The sequence below is a fragment of the Pseudophryne corroboree genome, chromosome 1, assembly GCF_028390025.1.
Source record: "Pseudophryne corroboree isolate aPseCor3 chromosome 1, aPseCor3.hap2, whole genome shotgun sequence".
NCBI lineage: Eukaryota > Metazoa > Chordata > Amphibia > Anura > Myobatrachidae > Pseudophryne > Pseudophryne corroboree.
The window spans coordinates 715,127,210-715,144,219 of NC_086444.1; the positions used below are offsets into that span (position 1 = coordinate 715,127,210).

The window sequence follows — 17,010 nt, forward strand, 5'->3', positions numbered from 1 at the left end:
TGTAAATGTACATACCATCTCTGAGAGTGCTAAAGCTACAATGGACTGTTGATGCGTTTGCATTGCAAACAGCTGCGTCCTATTGCCAATGATTAGCTAGGTGTGCCCTGTCAGGCACCTGTGGCGGCCGTTCGCTAGCTTTGCACAGCCCTAAACTTACTCTGCTGCTGCGAACGCCTGGTGTTTACCAGCAACGGGCAGCTTCTATGTTTCTATGTTTCTTTGCTGCGGGGTGATAACCATGCCTACAGACCTTAGCATACTCCCCCACAAGACACCCACCTTCATGCCCCTTTTCGCTAGCCAGCGAAGCCATTCCCCCGCACCACCTTCAACACGCCTCTTTGTCATTGCATGGCTGTGAACACAGAAAGCGTGTGTATTTCTGCATATTCGTCGTACGGCGGACTTGGTACATGCGCATTTAGTACTTTGCACATGCGTATTTGGCTAAATCCCGCTGCTTGCGATGCGAAGAATCACTGCAATCAACACGGAATGACCCCCTTAACACCTCAGTAAATTTGATTTAACCATCCATGCAGAGCCATGGATATACATAAAACATGGACTGTAGGAGTGCCTTGAAGAGAACGTTTGAGAATCTTTTGGACTATATAGCCAATCTGGATAAATGTGACTGTTTAAAGCAGAGGATCTCCACCATGGTATCCTGTCTCTAGGTCGACCACACTTAGATCGACACTGTCTAGGTCGACCACTATTGGTCGACAGTAAGTAGGTCGACATGGTTCCTTGGTCAATAGGGACTCTAGGTCGACATGACAAAAGCTCGACATGAGTTTTTCACTTTTTTAAAACTTTTTAACTTTTTCATACTTTACAATTCAAGTGGACTACAATTGGGAACGGTAACTTCTGCCGAGTGCAGCGGTAGCGGAGCAAGGCACCTTGCCCGAAGTTTGCTCGCCATGCGAGGGGACACGGTGCACTAATTGGGGATCCTGGTCACTGTACAGCCGGAACATGCAGTCAGGGGAGGCAGTGACTCCCCTGTCATTACTGATTTAAATAATACAAAGAAGATACTTATGACATATATTCTGCGTCGTAAGTATCTGCTTTAGCCTTCATATTATTTTAATAATTTTTACCCTGTAAATAACTTTGTTAAATGTGTGTCGGAGGCACCGTTGTCAGTGCCTCCCGCTGTCAGTGTAAAGGGCCAGAACCGGAGGGCGGGACCAAGCACTGGGCAGTGAAAGCCCATTAAAAAAATCAGTAGAAGCGGCATTTACTAGAAGTGCCGCTTTGACAGGGGCGTGTTTTCAGCTCACATGAAAGTACGCCCCTGTCACTGAGGAAGCTGTGATAGGGCACTGGGCAGGGCCGGCCCTGTCATTACATCTGGACCTGGTACAAGCAAAGATGGCCCTAGACACCGCCGAGATGCTGCGGGGTCGTAAACAGGAATGCAGTGTGGTCGTGGTGAGGACGGAGAGAAAGGGTCCCCTCCTCTTAGTTAACAGCTACTGCAAAACAAAATCGCCCCCTTCTTAATCTCTGCCAGTGCTCCCTCCTATCCACAGGGCCAGGCCAGCCCCCTTCTTCCCTTCTACCTCACAATCTCTTGTTAACATGACTAGGCCAGCCCACTTAAGCCCTGTGCGGGGTGTGCTCTCTCCCAGCCAGAGGACCAAGCCCCGCAACACTTCTTCCCGTCCTCGATTCCCCTCAGTCTACTCTGCACTATCCAGGCTGAAAGACCAAGCCCTCCCCCTTCTTCCACTCAGCCAGCCCAGTCCCCGATTCCCTTCTAACCTGCTCTGGTCCAGATGGAGGATCAGACACCATCCCCTTCTTCTCCTCAGCAGTCCCCAGTTCCCTTTTCCCTGGTCTGTCCCTGCCAGAGGACCAAGCCTCGCCCCCTTCCTCACAGCCAGCCCTGCCCCTGCTTCCTTTCTAACCTGCTATGTCCCAGTCAGAGGATCAGGCCATGCCCCCTTCTTCCCCTCAGTCAGTCCCAACTTTCCCTCTACCAAGTGCTGTCCCAGCTTGAGGACCAAGCCCCGCCCCTTTCTTCCACACAGCCAGCCTGCAACTATCCCTCTACTCTGCTCTGTCGCGGCCGGAGGATCAGGCCCTGTCCTCTACTTACCCTCAGTCAGTCCTCACTTACCCTCTACCTAGCACTGTCCCAGCTGTAGGTCCAAACCCCGCCCCATCCTTCCACCACTTCTCTTCTGATTTATCCTGCTCTCTCCCAAGGGCCCTGTCTCCTCCTACCACTCTACCATGTCGCAGTGTCGCCCTTGACTGACTCTAAAGCTCCGGTGGACAGAAAGAGAACTTCATCATGGTAAGTTCATGTGGAGGGTGGCACAAGGATGTGTAAAATGTTATTGTGCGGAATGTAGTGCAGTGCAGTCATTTAGTGTAGTGATGTAGTGCGGTGTATTAGGGGGTATTTAGTGAAGTGATGTAGTGCAGCATATAAGGGCGTATTTAGTGTAGTAATGTAGTGCGGCGTATTTAGTGTAGTGTAGTAGTGCGGCGTATAAGGGCGTATTTAGTGTAGTGTAGTAGTGTGGCGTGTAAGGGGTATTTAGTGTATTGATGTACTGCGGCGTATAAGGTGGTATTTAGTGTAGTGATGTAGTGCGGCGTATAAGGGTGTATTTAGTGTATTGATGTAGTGCAGCGTATAAGGGCGTATTTAGGCCCTCATTCCGAGTCGTTCGCTCGGTATTTTTCATCGCATCGCAGTGAAATTCCGCTTAGTGCGCATGCGCAATATTCGCACTGCGACTGCGCCAAGTATCTTTGCTATGAAGATAGTATTTTTACTCACGGCTTTCTCATCGCTCCGGCGAACGTAATGTGATTGATAGGAAATGGGTGTTACTGGGCGGAAACACGGCGTTTTATGGGCGTGTGGCTGAAAACGCTACCGTTTCCGGAAAAAACGCAGGAGTGGCCGGAGAAAAGGGGGAGTGGTTGGGCGAACGCTGGGTGTGTTTGTGACGTCAAACCAGGAACGACAAGCACTGAACTGATCGCACAGGCAGAGTAAGTCTGGAGCTACTCTAAAACTGCTAAGTAGTTTGTGCTCGCAATATTGCGAATACATCGGTCGCAATTTTAAGATGCTAAAATACACTCCCAGTAGGCGGCGGCTTAGCGTGTGTAACTCTGCTAAATTCGCCTTGCGACCGATCAACTCGGAATGAGGGCCTTAGTGTAGTGATGTAGTGCGCATATCAGGGCGTATTTATTGTAGTGATGTAGTGCGCGTATAAGGGCGTATTTAGTGTAATGATGTAGTGTGCGTATAAGGGTGTATTTAGTGTAGTGCCGTAACTAGGCATTTTAGCGCTGTGTGCAAGAAATGACATTGGCGCCCCCCCCATGCAAGATAGGGGCAGTGCGCGCCGTAGGCGCGTGAAAAATATATAGGGGCGTGGCTTCATGGGGAAGGGGCGTGGCCACAAAATAATAGCAATTCATACTACGGTGCACAGTAGTGTCCATTATTCAAATTACGCTGCACAGTAGCGCCACTACACCAGGTAGAGCCCCTTTTATACATTACAGCAGACAGCGTCCCCCTTTTTACACATTACAGCAGACAGTCCCCCTTTTTACACATTGCGGCAGCCAGTCCACCTGTTTTACACATTACCCCTTTTTACACATTGCGGCAGCCAGTCCCCCTTTTTACACATTGCGGCAGCCAGTCCCCCTTTTTACACATTGCGGCAGCCAGGACCTTTTTACACATTGCGGCAGCCAGGACCCCTTTTTACACATTGCGGCAGCTAGTCCCCCTTTTTACACATTGCGGCAGCCAGTCCCCCTTTTTACACATTGCGGCAGCCAGTCCCCCTTTTTACACATTGCGGCAGCCAGGACCCCTTTTTAAACATTGCGGCAGCCAGTCCCCCTTTTTACACATTGCGGCAGCCAGTCCCCCTTTTTACACATTGCGGCAGCCAGGACCCCTTTTTAAACATTGCGGCAGCCAGGCCCCCTTTTTACACATTGCAGCAGCCAGGCCCCCTTTTTACACATTGCGGCAGCCAGTCCCCCTTTTTACACATTGCGGCAGCCAGGACCCCTTTTTACACATTGCGGCAGCCAGGACCTTTTTACACATTGCGGCAGCCAGGACCCCTTTTTACACATTGCGGCAGCTAGTCCCCCTTTTTACACATTGCGGCAGCCAGTCCCCCTTTTTACACATTGCGGCAGCCAGTCCCCCTTTTTACACATTGCGGCAGCCAGGACCCCTTTTTAAACATTGCGGCAGCCAGTCCCCCTTTTTACACATTGCGGCAGCCAGGACCCCTTTTTAAACATTGCGGCAGCCAGGCCCCCTTTTTACACATTGCGGCAGCCAGGACCCCTTTTTACACATTGCGGCAGCCAGGACCCCTTTTTACACATTGCGGCAGCCAGTCCCCCTTTTTACACATTGCGGCAGCCAGTCCCCCTTTTTACACATTGCGGCAGCCAGGACCCCTTTTTAAACATTGCGGCAGCCAGTCCCCCTTTTTACACATTGCGGCAGCCAGGACCCCTTTTTAAACATTGCGGCAGCCAGGCCCCCTTTTTACACATTGCAGCAGCCAGGCCCCCTTTTTACACATTGCGGCAGCCAGTCCCCCTTTTTACACATTGCGGCAGCCAGGACCCCTTTTTACACATTGCGGCAGCCAGGACCCCTTTTTACACATTGCGGCAGCCAGGATCCCTTTTTACACATTGCGGCAGCCAGTCCCCCTTTTTACACATTGCGGCAGCCAGTCCCCCTTTTTACACATTGCGGCAGCCAGGCCCCCTTTTTACACATTATGGCAGACGGTGTCCCCCAGAGAGAGAGAGAGAGAGAGAGAGAAAGAGAGAGAGATACATACTTACCTTCTCCCCGCTGACAGGCTCCTCGTGCTGGCATCTCCCTCTCTGTGCAGGCAGCTGAGAAGGAGGAGGAGGGAGGGGGACTGGAGCCGCAGCAGCGCTATGTCATTGGTAGTAAGCGCCGCTGCAGCATCTTCCTCTCCTTCTGTATTGGCTGCCCGGCGCTGCTGTGGATGCTGGGATGCGGTTCCTCCATCCCAGCATCCACAGCAGCGCCGGGCAGCCTATACGGAAGGAGAGGGGGGTGCTGCAGCGGCGCTTACTACCAATGATATAGCGCTGCTGCGGCTCCAGTCCCCCTCCCTCCTTCTCCTTCTCACCTGCCCGGCGCTAGCCTGTAGCTCACCTCCCTGCACAGCGCGGCTGCGGCGCACGGCGCAGACTTAGAGGCGGCATGTAATGAGTCAATTTGACTCATTACATGCCGCTGGCCGTGCGCCCTCAGGGCAACTGCGCTGTGTGCCAAGTCCACTTGGCACACACGTAGTTACAGCCCTGATTTAGTGTAGTGATGTAGTGCGGCGTATAAGGGTGTATTTAGTGTACTGATGTAGTGTGTGTAAAAGGGCGTATTTAGTGTAGTGATGTAGTGCGCGTATAAGGGGTTATTTAGTGTAGTGATGTAGTGCGGCGTATAAGGGGGTATTTAGTGTAGTGATGTAGTGCGGCATATAAGGGGGTATTTAGTGTAGTGATGTAGTGCGGCGTATAAGGGGGTATTTAGTGTAGTGATGTAGTGCAGCATATAAGGGGGTATTTAGTGTAGTGATTTAGTGTAGAGACTTACTATGACATATAGGGGGGTGTACAGTAGTGATTTAGTGCCTCATACTGAGGGGGATATCGTGTACTGATGTAGTGCAGTGTACAGTGGGTATGTAGTGTAGTGATTTAATGCTGCGTAAAGAGTTAGTGAGGTAATGTCGACATTTTGAAGAGATTTAGTGAAGTGATGTGATGTGTAGTGGGGATGTAGGTTCCCTCAGTCTACCCTGCTGCTGTTGAGATGGGATGTCAGGGAGACACACAAGGAAGGAAGCATGTGGTGGAAGCGCTGTTGTGGATTAAGCACGTTCACTGATAGCAGCCAGTTTTTAAGTGCCTTGTATTTCTCTAGTGGGGGGGATATATATTTTTGCACCTGGGTCCACCACTTGCTAGACCCACCAGGTTCTGCTTCGGGCTGGCCACCGCGATCAGAGCTCTCAGCTCCAATCAGGCAGCTCAGCTGGGAGCCGGCAGCAGCGGGAGCTTACGAGCCATAACTCCAAGAGCAGTAAGTGAGGGCAGCGAGGAGCATAAAATATGCCCACGGGAGTAGGGCAGCTGTGCATGACCAGCAGCACTCCTCCCATGTGCCTTTGCGGAAACAGTGATATTGTCTCCCTGCAGCCATCGCGCCATTCCACAAAGCGCACTAGCATTACTAATGTGGGGTATTACTGAGTGGCATTATGTCATTACTAATGTGGGGTATTATGTGTACAGTGGCTGCTAATACTGTGTGGTGTAATGTGTATAATGGGCACTACTGTGTGGTGTAATGTGAATAATGAGCGATACGGTATGTGTAATGTCAACAAGGATTGTTACGGTATGGTGTAATGTCAACCAGGAGCATTACGGTATGGTGTAATGACAACAAGGATTGTTATGGTATGGTGTAATGTCAACCAGGAGCGTTACGGTATGGTGTAAATGTCAACAAGGAGGATACGGTATATGTAATGTCAACAAGGAGCGTTACCAGTGTGGTGTAATGTCACCAGTTTTTGGCCCGCGAAGCACACTGTCCCTATTTCACATATGGGGTCACCAAGGCTCTTGATGTCATAGGGCACTAAAATGAGGGTCGCTATGGGTGAGGGGTGATGGGTGTTGCTGGCTGCTGCTGTGATCCATGCTGCTACGTTACAGCTGCTTTGCTGGGAGATGGCTGCTGGGTCAGAGGCGGAGCTAGCAGCAGTGCTAGGGGGCACCAGCCAAAAGCTTGCCTTGGGCATCAAATTGGTTAGGGCCGGTTCTGCGTACAAGGCTGTGTAAGGCGCGGGCGCCACATTTAGGAGGGTGCCTGATTACAGAGTTGTTTGCACCCTATCCAGAACCTCTGGCCGCTACTGCAATCGGTGCTCTGATTGGGTAGTGGTCACTGGTCCTTTAGTCACAAGCTACAGTAAAATCTGTTTCCACCATCCTCTCACATCCTGTCTGTCTGCCTGTCTGTCTCTTTCCTCTGTGTGTCTCTTTCCATCATCCTCTCACATCCTCTGCCTGTCTTTCTGCCTGTCTGTCTCTTTCCTCTATGTGTCTCTTTCCACCATCCTCTCACATTCTCTGTCTGTCTGTCTCTTTCCACCATCCTCTCTCATCCTCTGTCTGTCTGCCTGTCTGTCTCTTTCCTCTGTGTATCTCTTTCCACCATCCTTTCACATCCTCTGCCTGTCTCTTTCCTCTATGTGTCTCTCTCCACCATCCTCTCACAGCCTCTGTCTGTCTGCCTGTCTCTTTCCTCTGTGTGTCTCTTTCCATCATCCTCTCACATCCTCTGCCTGTCTTTCTGCCTGTCTGTCTCTTTCCTCTATGTGTCTCTTTCCACCATCCTCTCACATTCTCTGTCTGTCTGTCTGTCTGTCTCTTTCCACCATCCTCTCTCATCCTCTGTCTATCTGCCTGTCTGTCTCTTTCCTCTGTGTGTCTCTTTTCACCATCCTTTCACATCCTCTGCCTGTCTCTTTCCTCTATGTGTCTCTCTCCACCATCCTCTCACACCCTCTGTCTGTCTGCCTGTCTCTTTCCTCTATGTGTCTCTTTCCACCATCCTCTCACATCCTCTGTCTGCCTGTGTGTCTCTTTCCTCTATGTATCTTTCCACCATCCTCTCACATCCTCTGTCTGCCTGTCTGTCTCTTTCCTCTATGTGTTTCTTTCATCATCCACTCACATCCTCTGTCTGTCTGTCTGTCTGTCTCTTTCCTCTATGCAGGGCCGTCTTAACAGCAGTGTGGGCCCCTGGGCACAGCAATGCACTGGGGCCCCTACCCATCCTCCATGGGTGGGGGTGCTATCAGCGGCAGCTTTGATGTCCCGCGGGAGGGTAGGGGGTGTTCTATCTTCCGCTCAGCATGTAGGACCTGGAGCAGTAATTTCTGCTAATTAATCCTTTACTGCACAGATTGGGTGGGAGGGAGAACACTAAACTGTAGAAGGGGGCACTGGGCTGAATGAAGGGGCCCCGGTACATGACTTCCAGCGCGGTATGGGGTGTTTAATATGTAAAGGAGGGGTCGATAGTGGAGTGGGCTCAATATTCATAATTTTCTGGTGAGACAGCAGCTTGCTTGACTGCAGATATCTCAAGTTCCTGGAAAAAGATTTCTTAGCTTTGAATGGGATAAAAAATTAGAGTGTCTCCCTTGTCAGGAGGTACTGGGGACTTGGGGATCAGAGTTCAGGAGCCAAAGCAATCCACCAACAAATATATAAAACTGCAATCCAGGCGTGAAGAGCTGGAGCAGGGACCAGCTGCTTGAAGGCTGATATCTCTGGTTCTTTGCATAGTAGAGACAAGCTGCCAGTGTCCACCGAAAGTGGAGTGTCCCAGCTTTTGAAATGTTCCCTTAGAAAAACTGTAAGTCATACAGAGCCCGAGATATCTGGCTGGGAAAAGCAATTAACAGGCTTGGATGGGGACCACTGCTTTGAAGTCGGATATCTCTGGTTCCCTAGGGCCGATTTTCAAAAATCTGGTACCCCTGGAAAGAGGGGACCCTCAGCTATCAGCCTAGGGCCCTTATACTCCTGGGGCCCTTGGGCAAGAGCCCACTGAGCCCATACGAAAAGACGGCCCTGCCTCTATGTGTCTCTTTCCACCATCCTCTCACATCCTCTGTCTGTCTGTGCCTGTCTACCTCTTTCCTCTATGTGTCTCTTTCCACCATCTTCTCACACTCTCTGTCTGTCTGCCTCTGACAGGGGGGAGGGATCTTGGGACGTCGGCGGTAACTGGCATTGGCTTGGGGGTGGTAGCGGGTATCAGCTCGGCAACGGTAGGGGTCATCAGCGGGACTCAGCGAATATTATGGTTGTACTGCCTCACCAGCCACTGACCTCACCGCATGCCACTGCTGTAAGGAGAAAACAACACCAAAAAAAGTGAAAAAACTCATCTCTATCTTTTGTCATGTTGACATAGTGCATGTCGACCTAGAGTCCCTGTCGACCTACTTACTGTTGACCAAGTGGTCGACCTAGACACTGTCGAGCTAAGTGTGGTCGACCTTGCATACCACACCCCTCCATAGCTCCCATCATGACCCTCTCCAGGAGGGACAGAATGCTCTGCTCCTGCTCTTCCCTCTTACTGTAGGATTGCCCTCACCTGTGCTGAAACACCTTTCTCATCCATTTACCTGTTCAACACAGGTGCCGGCAATAAAACATTACGAGGGAAGTCCAGGAGCAGAGCATTGTGTCCCTCCTGGAGAGGATCATGTTGGCAGGTATGCCCCTCCAACATTATCCTCAAGTACCACTAAGTCGGTGACAGGTAGGGTAATTACTGAGCAAGCAAAATAGAATAAATCATCAAAACATGACCTGTTTGGGACACTGAGCATAAAAGTCGAGAATCCCTGGTCAAGAGGATAATATAACAGAACGCACTGGTACGTTTTAGCTCCTCTGATGACTCCTACCCACCTCACCCCACTTGCTAAAAAAATCTTCCTGCGCCATTTCAACATGTAATAGACTTTCCCCCACACAATGCTGCTTCTGTGTACATCATACAATCACTGTTCATGTTCGCACCTTCAACATGCATGTGAGCACCTTGAAGAAAAAAAAAACAGTCTATAGCTAGTTTAACGATTGACAAGTTTGAACCATGAATGAATCAGAATGGACGTTTTCCTGAAATAGGTCAATTATATGAATGCATGTAGAAACGATTGTGCCCTCCACTCTCCAGTCCGTCCCCGTTGTAGTAGTGTGACAGACACCACGCCCTCCTGCCCCACCCCTTCCAAAATTACTCAGCGTGACGTCACTTTCCCTTTAAATACAGCAGAGGGGGCGTACAGTCACTAATGGAGGCAGCGGTTTGGAAGTACTCGGTAAGTGAAGGGCGGCTGGGGGGGGTATTTGTGAAGAGGTGGGCCTGGCGGCTTACGCTATATGAGAAGTTTCCTGTTCCTCTCTGGCGATGCCATTGTGGAGCAGTTTCTGTTTTGGGGGCTTCTTACAACTATTTCTGTGATCTGTCTCTTCAAGTGAATCACGGATCACTAGGAACCATCACCACCATGTCTATAAATGCAGCCGATAATGCTGAGCCAGTGATTGCGGTTCGAGAGCAACAGGTGAGATCGGGCGCTGAGACTGTAATGCTGCCTCTGAACGGTTTTGTTCTCTAGAAACTGCTGGTGACTCCATGTTGTACTCTGTACAGTTGGCATCAGTCAGTAAGTAAGCAAAGGGCAAACGCTTAACTCCTCTCCTGCCAGACCCAGAAGGAATATATACTATGTAATGGGTATTCGTGCTGGAGAAAAAAATTTCGGGGGACTTTAAAAACAAACAAACCTCAAACCAGTGTTTTGATGTAAATGTATCTTTGTAGTACTTAACGGATGTGCTGCAGACCATCCTACTTGACCTCTTCCACACTCCTGGACTCACAACTACGTCCAGCCACCTGTAATGAGCTAGTTAATTGATGAGAAGTATGTTTTAACACAGGTGGCTGTGTTCCTAAGTCAGAATGGAGGTCCAGGAGCAGGGTGTTTTGTAATTGTTGGACGAGGCTAAAGTTAGCTTCTTATTCTGCCAGCTTCTTATTCACTTATTATTCACTTCTTATTCAAGCTCTAGCTTCTTATTCACATTTTATTCGAACTCCAGCTTCTTATTCAGATCATTCAGTTTTGCAAGGTTTAATGAGTCTTCTGTCACAAATTTGACACCTGAAATCAACAGAGTAGGGTCCCTTGCATATGACCTACTTGTATTTTGCCTGGCCCAACACTGTTTTGGGCATGAAATACACTGGTAAAGTGGGCACACACCATACTTTACCATTTTGAATAAGTAGCTGTAGTTTTGCAAGGGTTAACCAGTCGTGGGCCACAAATTTGACACCTAAAATCAACAGAGGGTGGTCACTTATATATGACCCACTTGTATTTTGCCTGGCCCAATGCTGTTTTGGGCATGAAATACACTGGCAAAGTGGGCACAAACACCATTTTATAAATTGCCATTTTGAATAAGTAGCTGTAGTTTCTCTGGCTGGGTCCACAGGATTATCCACAGGATTACATTGGGATATTGTCAAGCGACAGCGAAAATGGCACCAACATGGTCACGAGCTTTCTGGCCTCCCAGGATGCATTGGGGCCTCCACTATATAGTCCCGCCCACTGACTCAGTCAGATCAGTTTTTTGCTTGGTGCGGCAGGAAGCCGCATGGTCACAGGGCTGCTGTGAAAGCAGCCTCAAGTTTTCATTACTTTATTTTTTTTTATAGACTTACTGTTTTGGTTTGAGCGACTTCTCTTAACAGCGTCTTAAACGTGTATTAGAAAGAGTCGCTCCAACAACTCCCCACCGGGTCGCAACAACGCTTACCTTCGCGGTACAGTGCTGTCTCGACGGGCGTCTGTGTCGGATGTTCTAGCAGGTCCAGCAGACGTTACCAGGCTGTGGCCGGAGCATGGGGAGACGGTGAGTATATGGACTTCCTCTTACTAGAGGGGTCAGGACACAGCTACGCTGATTTGGTGGAGACTACAAACAGCGTGTTGATGCGCTGAACATCTCGAGTGTGACAGCGCTACGCTCCGGGGATCATAGGCGCCAGGACTAGGTGAGGCCGCGATCCTGGGAGTTTAAGTCAACAGGGGGTTTCAGACGCTCTCCTGGCCGTCCCTCCTCCGAGTTCATGGCCAGTTCCCGCGGGTCTCTTGTTTCATGAACTGAATGACCTCACTTCCGGCTCAGACGCTACCACGAGGGTACTCGGTCGCAGCTTAGACGCTGCGGTTGTGTACACTGGATATAAACCCGCCCAGACCGAGTCGCAGGCCTTTAGTGTCTGCATGCACGTGGAGTCGCTCAGCGTCCGTTGGTGAGCGTCCGTGTCGGTTATCAGTTACCAAGAGCGACAGTGTACACCAGTAGCGTCTGAATCCACTCAGCGTCTTTCGAGCGTCTTTGCTTGGATATGGAAGTGTGGTGAGTCTCCCTGTATCCCGCTCCCTGGAGGCAGGGTATACAGTACTAAAAATTCCTTCTACTTGGTGTGCACTGTTCATTTTTAGTACCTATTGCATATGAGACCTGTATATTACTGTGTTTTCTGCATGTTATGTTGAAAAAGAACCAGGTAAACAGAAGTACAATTTTCCTACTTATGTATAAGTTATTATGGAGGTTGTATTCTCATATGACAATGTCTAATGCTTTAACATGTGACTGACTGCTAGTATGTGTGCTGACTTTTCTGTGTAATGTCAGTCCTGTTCTGACCCTCAAATCAGGTGCACTGTGGTCAGATTGATTTCACCTCTATATACTGATTATAGGGTGTGGTTCAGTCACAAAATTGTGTAGTCAATATCTGAAAAAATGTCTGTGAGCGGCAAAAGTGATGAGGAGAATTTGTCAAGCACTCCTACAGCCCTAACATGCTTATCTTGTAAGTCAGGGGTAATTGATATGATTCAATTGGTCACTTATGAGGGTTTGTGTGCAAACTGTTTCGCTTTTCAGCGAAGTAAAAAACAGGAGTTAGTTCAACCTCCAGTAGAGCCACCATGGAATATGTTCGCAAAGACTCTGTCTTCAATAGCGGACAGGTTAGCTCCAGTAGCACCACCTCAAGGGTTAGGTTACACTATGAACCCATACATGCAGCTCCCTTCCTATGGTTTGGTTCCAGTAGCCTCTACAAGCAACCAAGGGGTAAGTAAGACTAAGACAGATACGTCTGTATGGCAGACTACACAAGAGGATACATCGGATGATGATGCGGAAACAATAGATTCAACTCCGTATGATGATCAGTCGCAGAGCTTTAGTTCAGATGATGTAGCTGAACTCATTAATGCAGTAAAGGCTGTGCTTTCTCTGGAAGAACCAGCCAAGACAGCGTTAAAAGCAAAAGCACCTGTATTCAAACGAACAAAGTCAGTGAATACTGAATTTCCAGCGTCAGAGGAGTTGACGGAAATGATGGATGAGTCTTGGGCAGCGCCCGGTAAAAAGTATAAGATTCATAGGAGATGGGATTCTTATTATCCATTTCCTGCTGGAGATTGTTCGAAGAGAGAAGTTCCTCCAAAAGTAGATGCACATGTTCTGCGACTAGTGCACAAATCTGCTTTGCCACTGTCATCTACCTCTTTGAATGATGTCACAGACAGGAGGGTAGAGAGCCTATTGAAAAAATATTTTTTCTCTTGTGGGTGCAGTGGTAAGACCTGCTATGGCTTCGGCCTGGGTAGCAAAGGCAATGGGCGAATGGATAGAGGAACTAGAGAATGACATCCCCTCTCCTACTAGGGAGCAAGAGGATCGTCTTTGCCATTTAAGACAATCTGCCCAGTATTTAGAAGAAGCAGCCATTGATGTAGGCACTGTTGCTTCTAAAGCTTCAGCCCTGGCAGTAGTCGCTCGCAGAGCAGTCTGGCTACGGACCTGGAAGGCAGATGCGGAGTCCAAGAAGGAATTGGAAGCATTGCCTTTCGTGGGTAATATATTATTTGGAAAACCTTTATCGGATATCCTAGAGTCAGAGGCTGAATCGAAGGTCAGATTTCCGGCTACCTACAACCCTAAGTCCAAGGGTTTTACCTTTCGCTTTGCTTTGCCAGCGAAATTTTAAGAGGAGCCTAAACAACCCCAGTTTAAATCCAGGGGTAGGAAGCAGTGGGCTAGCAAAAAGCCAGCTTCCAAACCTGAACAAAAGCCCTCAGCCTGAAGAGACTGGCCTCCGCCTGGAGGATTCCAGGGTTGGGGGCCGACTCCTGCAATTTGCACCCACATGGCAACAGTCAACAACAGATACCTGGGTGCAGAAGGTAGTATCTCAGGGGTATGGGTTCCCATTCAGGAGGCAGCCTCCTCAAAGATTTTTTTTTTTTTTTGCACCAGCCTGTCTCGTATAGAGTCGAAGGCCAATGCCCTGCAAGAAGCAGTCCAAAAATTACTGCAGTCAGGTGTGATTGTCCCAGTACCTCCATCACAAAAGGGACAGGGGTATTACTCCAATCTGTTTCTAATCCAGAAACCAAATGGGTCATATCGACCAATTCTAAATCTGAAGAGGTTGAACAATTACATATGGATCCCGAAGTTCCACATGGAGACGTTACGCTCCATAATGTTGGCTATGGAACCGGGAGACTATATGGTATCTCTGGATGTGCGGGATGCTTACCTACATGTGCCTATAGCACTATCACATCAGTGTTACCTCAGGTTTGCCATCCTCAAGGAACACTTCCAGTTCCAAGCTCTGCCCTTCGGGCTAGCTACAGCACCCAGGGTGTTTACCAAGATCATGGTGGTTATGGCAGCTTGTCTGCGCAAACAAGGGATAAGGATATTCCCATACCTAGACGACCTATTAATCTTAGCACAGTCGCAAGATTTACTGTTGAGCCATCTCCAACAGACGATAGTTTGTTTACAGAGACACGGGTGGCTCATAAATTGGGAGAAGTCGTCCCTGAATCCATTACAGCGGATGGTTCATTTGGGAGCCATATTGGATTCAGACCTACAGAGAGTTCTCTTACCAGAGAAGAAAATAGTCAAGGTGCAGGTCATGGCTCAGGAAGCGTTGCAAGCCCAGACAATGTCAGTCCATGCAGCAATGCGACTGTTGGGTCTGATGGTATCAACGTTTGACATGGTGGAATATGTGCAATTCCACTCCAGACCATTGCAGCATCTCATTTTGACAAAATGGAACGGAAATCATCAAACAATAAAGAAGCAGATGATAAAGATTCCAGTAAATGTAAAAAGGTCTCTAGCATGGTGGCTACAGACAGACCATTTAAACAAGGGGAGACCCTTTTGGAGAAGAGTGGCAAGTCCTGACAACAGATGCCAGCCTGCAAGGTTGGGGGGCGGTACTCGGAAGCTTATGGTTCCAGGGAAAATGGACCGCAAGGGAAAGTCGCCTGCCGATAAATCTGTTAGAAATAAGAGCCATTTACTTGGCCCTAGTTCAGCCAAAGGACAATCTACAAGGAAGACCAGTCCAGATCCGCTCAGACAATGCGACGGCAGTAGCATACCTAAATCATCAAGGAGGGACTCACAGCAAGAGTCTGATGGAGGAAGTAACTCCCATTCTAAAGTGGGCAGAACTCCATCTCCCAGCATTGTCAGCAGTATTTGTCCCATGTGTACTAAATTGGGAAGCGGATTTTCTCAGTCGGCACACCATTCAGGAAACCGAATGGGCACTATACCCAGAAGTGTTTCAGACACTGGTGAACAGATGGGGTCTACCGGAGATAGACCTTATGGCGTCTCGTCTAAACAACAGAGTTCCGAGGTACGGCTCAAGAACAAGGGACCCAGGAGCAGTCCTGGTAGACGCACTGTCAGTAGAATGGAGGTTTCAGCTGGCATATCTGTTCCCTCCAATATCTGTTACCCAGAGTAGTGAGAAAGATAAAACAGGCAAAAGGAGCAATCATTCTAATAGCTCCAGCTTGGCCAAGAAGGCATTGGTACACAGATCTGTGTAGAATGTCCGTGGAAGCACCAATACTGCTCCCTCAACGTCCAGATCTGTTAATGCAGGGTCCTTGTCACAGTTATCTGGATCGCCTGTCTTTGACGACATGGCTGTTGACCTCTATCTTAGAGGCTAAAGGATTTTCAAAGCAAGTAATCCAAACCATGCTTAGAGCAAGAAAGCCTTCTTCGGCCCGTGTATATCATAGAATATGGCAAGCCTATATTCATTGGTGTTCTGGAAAAAATTACAATCCAAGAGCCTTTAAAGTAGCTAGAATTTTGGATTTTCTGCAGGCAGGATTGGATAAGGGGTTGAAGGTTGCTTCCTTGAGGGTGCAAGTCTCAGCGTTGACTGTATGGTTTCAGCAGAAGATTGCTGACCTACAGGATGTACGTACGTTTTTCCAAGGAGTAGTACATATTCAACCTCCATTTGTTCCTCCTGCAGCTCCCTGGGATTTGAATTTAGTTCTTAAATTTCTCCAGGGTCCTTTGTTTGAACCACTTGAGAGAGCGGATCTTAAGTGGTTAACGAGTAAAGTTCTTTTTTTACTGGCAATGGCGTCAGCCAGAAGAGTGTCAGATTTAGGAGCATTATCATGTAAGTCTCCTTTCCTAAGCTTTTTTCCAGACAGAGCAGTTCTCAGAACGAGATCTAGTTATCTTCCAAAGGTGGTGTCAAAGTTTCACCTGAATGAAGAGATTGTAGTCCCAGCTTTTCAGGTATCGGGACTATCTGCGGGAGAAGCGTCACTGGACGTGGTCCGGTCTTTAAAAATCTATATAGATCGTACTAGTGCCATCAGGAAAACAGATTCCCTCTTCATCCTCTACGGATTCCATAGGAGAGGTTGGCCTGCTAGTAAACAGACGCTGGCGAGATGGCTCCGAGTGGTAATATCTGAAGCTTATTCTCATGCAGATCTCCCTATTCCGGCTAATGTTTCTGCACACTCTACACGTAAGGTAGGTCCTTCTTGGGCAGCACAACAGGGTGCATCAGCAGAACAGATATGTAAGGCAGCCACATGGTCTTCCATAAACACATTCATCAGACATTATGCTTTGGATACTTTTGCCTCTCATGACGCAGACTTCGGGCAAAAGGTCCTCCTGTGCAATCGGGAGCGTCCCCACCACTAAAATGGCTTTGGGAATCCCAATGTTGTTCTGTGGATAATCCTGTTGACCCAGCCAGAGAAATAGACATTATGGTAAGAACTTACCGTTGATAACGTGATTTCTCTTATGTCCACAGGGATCCCACCCGGACGCATCTGATTTGAGGATCTAGACAAACACTAAAAACCTCTTCCTCCTTGTATGGAAGGGTGTGCATGTGTGTTCTTATCACCTGTACAGGTCTCTACCTAA

General features: G+C 48.7%; 1 protein-coding gene across 2 annotated transcripts in view; it reads left to right on the forward strand.

The window, feature by feature from the left end:
• Positions 1-9,904: 9,904 nt before the first annotated feature.
• LOC134908949 (perilipin-3-like) overlaps positions 9,905-17,010 on the forward strand; it is a 33,465-nt gene continuing 26,359 nt past the window's right edge. For both annotated transcript variants that reach the window (XM_063915224.1, XM_063915234.1), the window contains exons 1-2: positions 9,905-9,992; positions 10,150-10,238. In XM_063915224.1, the coding sequence (XP_063771294.1) occupies positions 10,182-10,238 (57 nt within the window). In that variant the 5' untranslated portion in view covers positions 9,905-9,992; positions 10,150-10,181. The remainder of the gene's footprint in view (positions 9,993-10,149; positions 10,239-17,010) is intronic.